The following is a 6,132-nucleotide window of genomic DNA, read 5'->3' as shown; positions in this document are numbered from 1 at the left end:
TTACTCTCAGTTTAAGATTGTGACATGACATTATGTTCTTCTACACTTTATTCTTGTATTATAATATTTAATCTTGTATCATTGTATTATAACACACACACTTTGTGCCTAGGCATAGTAGTACGAAACAAGTTACAGTAGGCAACGTCAACCAGAATAAAACATATTTACTATGTCTATTTAAATATACAGTAGTGTGTAGTTAAATAGTATGTTCTTGTTTTTACTATTTATTTAATGTTTACGAATATTTATCTTTAGACAATTGTGAACTAAATGCATGAGGCTATTAAAGGGGTTATCAAGTTTATATTATTGGTGGTCTATATTGGTGGATAGAACATGAATATTAGAGACCAGACGACCCCTTTAATATGGTGATAGGATATAAAGTACTGTATAACACAATAAATAATGAAAACAATACATAATTATTTACACATATTCAAAGTTTCCTTCCAGGTTTAATTGATATTCAGCCAATTAAATTGTAGAGCGCTTTTCTTAATAATTCATTCTTAAAGCTGTAAATAATTGGGTTTAGCATAGGAGTCACCACTATATAAAAAACAGACACGACTTTATTTTGATGGAATGGAACGTTCACGGTTGGTCGCAGGTATATAAAAATAACTGTACCATAAAATATTCCAACCACAGTGAGGTGGGACGTGCATGTAGAGAAGGCTTTTCTTTTACCATGACTGGAGGGGATTTTTATAATAGCAGAGATGATCTTAGTGTAAGAGATAACAATACAAATTAAACAGCCAAGTATAATAATCCAGGAGAGACAGTTGAAAATAAATTGAGCAATGTAGGTGTCTGTGCAGGAAAGCTTTAATACTGGGTTAAATTCACAAAAAAAATGATCAATTATATTTGGGCCACAAAAGTGAAGCCTGGCAACAGAAAGTGCCGGGATTGTGAGAGACAGAGCACTGATAGACCAGCATGCCACAATAAGTTTCACACAAAATATATTGCTCATGATACCACCATAATGAAGGGGGTAGCAAATAGCCACATAACGGTCATAAGCCATAGTAACCAAGAGAAAGTGCTCAGTGGCAGCACATAAAGAAAAGAAATGGTACTGCGTGATACAGCCGGCTACAGAAATTGACCGACTCTGACCTATCAAATCTGAAAGCATTTTGGGCACTGTAACTGCAGTGTAGCAGATTTCAAGGAATGAAAAATTACTAAGAAATAGGTACATTGGGTTATGAAGATTGTTGTTGCTGTACACAAGAATAATAATCAACGCATTGGCCACAAGTGTTAAGATATAAATTAGAAGAAAGAATGTAAATAGATAGATGCGCATATCTTCACTTAGAGAAAATCCTAGTAGAATGAACTCTGAAATGCTAGTTTGATTCATTTTTGCCTATTGGCATAGCAAAAGATTTTCATTAACAATCGTCTGTACTCAGTCACTACATATCTGTGAAAGTCTAGTTCTGTAATACAAAATAATAAATAATACATCTTAATTATATACAATAAATAATAATAATAATAATAATAATAATCCAATTGTTGAATACATAACTATTGATCTTGTTATGACACATCCTCATCTCTTTAAAGGGGCTCTATCAGCAAAATCATGCTGATAGAGCCCCACATATGCGTGAATAGCCTTTAAAAAGGCTATTCAGGCACCGCTAAAGTTATATTAAACTACCCCCCCGTTTTAAAATAAAACCCTAAAAAAGAATGTGATCTACTTATGCATCGTGCACGCTGGGCGGGCATTCAGGGTGTGTCTTCATCTTCATCCACGCCTCTTCTTCCTCCGACGTCCTCCGGTCCCGTCCTCCTCCGGCGCTCGCGAGCGGACACTGATATAAAAAAATTGCCTGGGCACATGCGCAGTAGCATGCGGCTTCTACTACGGCTACTGTGCAGGTGCCCAGGCCATTTTTTTATATCAGTGTCCGCTCGCGAGCGCCGGAGGAGGACGAGACCGGAGGACGTCGGAGGAAGAAGAGGCGTGGAAGAAGATGAAGACACACCCTGAATGCCCGCCCACAGTGCACAATTCTTTTTTAGGGTTTCATTTTAAAATGGGGGGGGGGGGTAGTTTAATATAACTTTTACGGTGCCTGAATAGCCTTTTTAAAGATTATTCACGCATATGTGGGGCTCTAGCAGCATGATTTTGCTAATAGAGCCCCTTTAAAGGCCAATCGGTGGAACTCATGTGAGTAAGCAAAGTTTTTTTTTAAATGTTTTCTATACAGACACAGCAAAGTCTAACTTGACACAATGTTAAATACACTTTTGTAACAATTAATTTAATTTAATAATGTAAGCAACTGTATTTTTTTTAAGTGTCAGTTTAAAGATTGCTATATACCTGTTTAACTGAAAACAATAAATTTTCATATTGAAAATAGCTAACATGAGAAAGTTAACAAAAAACAACCAGCTACTAGGCAATGTATGTGTTTAGGGTATTGCAAACTGTTCATGCGGACACAAAATAAATATTACTATAAATTACAACAAAATACCCTAGGAAGTTTATTTTTTGGAAATGCAATGATCCCAAACACAGAGACAAAACTACACATTAAGGTCTAAGAATCAGTAATGCCCTGTTCACATCTGCTTTTGTATTCTGTTCAGGTAAAGTCCGCATGGAGATCCCCTGAACGGAATAAAAACGCAATTTCAAGCGCTGTGCTGTAAAAGCACACCGATCCCATAGACTATAATGATTCGTGAACGCTTGATTCGTGCGGGCAGTGCACGGCAAGCACATGGACCCTATTATAGTCTATGAGGTCCATGTGCTTTTACAGCACAGCGCTTGCAGTTGCGTTTGTATTCCATTCGGGGGATCTCCATGCGGACTCTCCCCGGATGGAATACAAAAGCAGACGTGAACAGGGCATAAGTTTTAAAATACTAAAAGAATTACAAAAAAGAGGAGTGGGCACTTGCACTTTTCTTACATTATGTTCACATCTGCTTTCAGGTTTCTGTTCAGGGTTTCTTTTTGGGGACCCCAAAAAGAAACGTAATATGTTTAAAAAAAAGTGGTTACCTGCGGAAACCTGCAGACTTTTCTCTCTACATTTTTCAAGTTGAGAGGAGAATGGAATCCCCAAATGGAGAGCAAGTGCTGGTGTGAACCCAAGAGTTCCTTTACATATTTACTACTTATTAGGATATGTTCATATGGTGGAAAATGAAGAGGAATTCCTCCACCAGTGTTTTCGCCATGGTCCAGCCACGACAGGATGCCGATGCAGTGCAACAGCATTCTGTCGCGCATCCCACTCCTAATTAGACCCGGATGAATGGGCTTAGTCAGGAGGGAGTCTTGAGCCGAGGACCCCAGGGGTGGAATCTGCAGAAAGATCCAGCAGAATGCTTCTTTTTTCCACATCCTACTGCGAAAACAGTGGGAGGCGAAATCCGCCCCCAAATCCATGGCAAATTCCTCCATATGAACACACCCTAAGTGTTAAATACTTATATTATGTAACAACTTAAGCAACAGATCTGTTCTGGCTGATCGGCCTTGAGGTGAGTCTTGAGATGAGGATTAAGTTCAGAAAATGCAGCCACTTTTATGATTCCACAATTTCTACTACTAGTGCAAAAGGCATTAGTTCTGTATGGCGCTGGATCTATGCTTCATCTGGATGAAAAAACACTACCTGCAGCGTTTTCAAATATGGATGCAATAGCACCCAAAGTTCTACTCCGTCCATCTGTACATGCATGATACATGACACCAAGTGGGTAAAGAGGAATTTCCACATCTACAGTATGAAAGTTCTTTTATGCATGCAAAAATGTGCTAATACTCATGTTATTCTAACAACTTGTCACTATAAGGAGTTGCAGTAATTCTTTTACCTTCCAGTTTATTGCTGTTCTTCCAATGACAAAGCTCCTTTCCTCTTTCTTCCTTGGCATTTTATTGTTGACTGGTATGGATAGTTTATATCCCACATTACTACAGCATATTTCACCACCAATTCCATTTATGAACCCGAATACAGTATTCTCCTATGTATAAGAAAATATGTTGCATGTTATGATGAGCAATGTCAAAACAGGTTCCTAAAGGATACAGTAGCATATTGTGACAGAGCCAAACATATGACCTTATATGAGATATGACATATCAGACATTTTTCTGTTATTAATGGGAGTCTGTGAGATGTCATTCACATTGTAGCTAGAGTGAAGGGATATTAGTACATTTGTATTCCCGTATTATTGAAGTACTGTACATTATATTGGTGTCACATTAATATCACTGAAACTTCAGACCTGTTACCGTGTGTTCTTTTTTGATTACAAAAGCAATTGTTACTGGGATAGTAAACATACTTTTTATGTCAAAGTGGAAACTTGCTGCCAAGAAAATCAACTTTTACTACATATGTGAATAAGTCCTTTGGTGCCTTTTTTACACGTGGTAGCTGCCCAACACTGCTGCCTATCAGAAAGATTGATTGACAGATTTTGATGTGCAGTGACCATAGTTGAAAATAAGAGGCAAACATGGTCGTGCTCCAGATAGACTCTTACAATTAGTTTCCCTCTGGCATAGTGCACACATGCCGGAGGGAAACTGATGACATAATGGATCCTGGCACAAAAGGCATTAGTTCTGTTTCAGCTGGATGAAAAAAACGCTACCTGCAGCATTTTCAAAGATGGATGCAACAGCACCCAGAGTTCTATTCCGTCCATTTACATACAGAAGTGAAGCTGGCAATTCCTGGCTGCTGTTAATGTAAATTATATATGGGAGGTACTAATGGTGGGGGGATACTAAGGTGCAAACTCAGGAGGCACAAAATTAGGGCATAATACTGTGCATATGTGTGCCTATAATATAATTCTCTTTAAAGGGATCCTATCAGTCAAACACACTTAAGAAAGGATATTCTTCTCCTACCTTTCATCGTCTTCTCCGCGCCGCCGTTCGCCTACAATCCCGATTCTTGTCGGTATGCAAATTAGCCGTCTCGCAGCACTGGGGGTGGGCCCCAATGCTCAGGCAACACTGGGGGCGTCCCCAATGCTGCGAAAGATCTCTCTCCAGCGCCGCCTCCATCTTCGTCAGGAGCGTCCTCTTCTTCTTCGTCTTCCGGCGGTGGCTTGTAACTTCAAGGCAGAGCAGACTGCACATGACCACAGGCCACGAGAAAATGGCCACTTGCACAGTATTGCACAGTATTGTAAGCCTGTGGCCATTTTTATCTTCTTTTAGGTTAGTTCTTTCCATCACTCTTCGACTGGTGGTGTTAGACTAAAGTCATACATAGGAAGGAGAGAAGTTACATCTAAAAAGTAAAATGACATGCAATGTTACCATTCAAGATATCTTTATTGCACAAACATGAAACATGTTTCGGGGATTTAAAACTCCTTTATCAAGTGTAAATATGGCATAAACTTGATAAAGGGCTTTTAAACCCCGAAACACATTGTATTTTTGTGCAATCAATAAAGACATCTTGATTGGTAAAAACGGACATCCATCTACTTTTTTGGGGGAACTTCTCTCCTTCCTTTGCTGATTTCCTTCCATCCTGAATCTTGAAGCCTAGACGCGTAGTAGTCCTGCTACTTCCTGTGATACACATAGTATCTCTATGCCTATACAGTGGATGTGACTGATCACTACCTGACAAGGTAAGAGTACATCTTGAGCACGAACTCACATGTGCACTCTCACTTCTCTTGTCCTTCGAAATCACATAGCAGTTTTATACTATGTGCTGCTCAGAGTTGTGTTTTTCTTGTTTTTGGAGTATTCCTTCTTACATATCCTTTGAATGTTGATATTGCAAAATGGTGCCTGCTCAGGAATTGAGTTGGTCTTGGCTATTTTACACAACAGAGACCCAACAACTTTGTCTGTGATCTAAGACTTCTTATGCTTAGGTCAGATGTGATAATAGCATGTGATTAGTTACTTTCACAATCATTGCTGTCTCTGGCAAGTGAATGGCTCCTTTGCAGGAAGATCAAGAAAGCCTGTAAATTGCCATGGCTACTGTAATCCTTGCGAAGGTCTTCCAGTGCTATATTTGCATTAACTCTTCCTTCGGCAGTTTCTTAGTACAAACCCAATCATCAACTTCAATA

At 39.0% G+C, this 6,132-nt stretch overlaps 1 protein-coding gene across 1 annotated transcript; it reads right to left on the bottom strand.

Moving 5' to 3' along the window:
• Window positions 1–475: 475 nt before the first annotated feature.
• LOC142189579 (olfactory receptor 1468-like) lies at window positions 476–5,572 on the bottom strand. Its single transcript, XM_075262190.1, has 3 exons — window positions 5,381–5,572; window positions 3,883–4,035; window positions 476–1,393 (listed from the first exon to the last, which is right to left on the bottom strand). Exons 1-3 carry the CDS (start codon window positions 5,570–5,572, stop codon window positions 476–478), a joined length of 1,263 nt encoding a protein of 420 aa, XP_075118291.1.
• Window positions 5,573–6,132: the final 560 nt, after the last annotated feature.

The sequence above is a fragment of the Leptodactylus fuscus genome, chromosome 1, assembly GCF_031893055.1.
Source record: "Leptodactylus fuscus isolate aLepFus1 chromosome 1, aLepFus1.hap2, whole genome shotgun sequence".
Classification (NCBI taxonomy): Eukaryota; Metazoa; Chordata; class Amphibia; order Anura; family Leptodactylidae; genus Leptodactylus; species Leptodactylus fuscus.
Note: the sequence above shows the minus strand (reverse complement) of the source record. Positions and strands in the feature narration are given on the sequence as shown.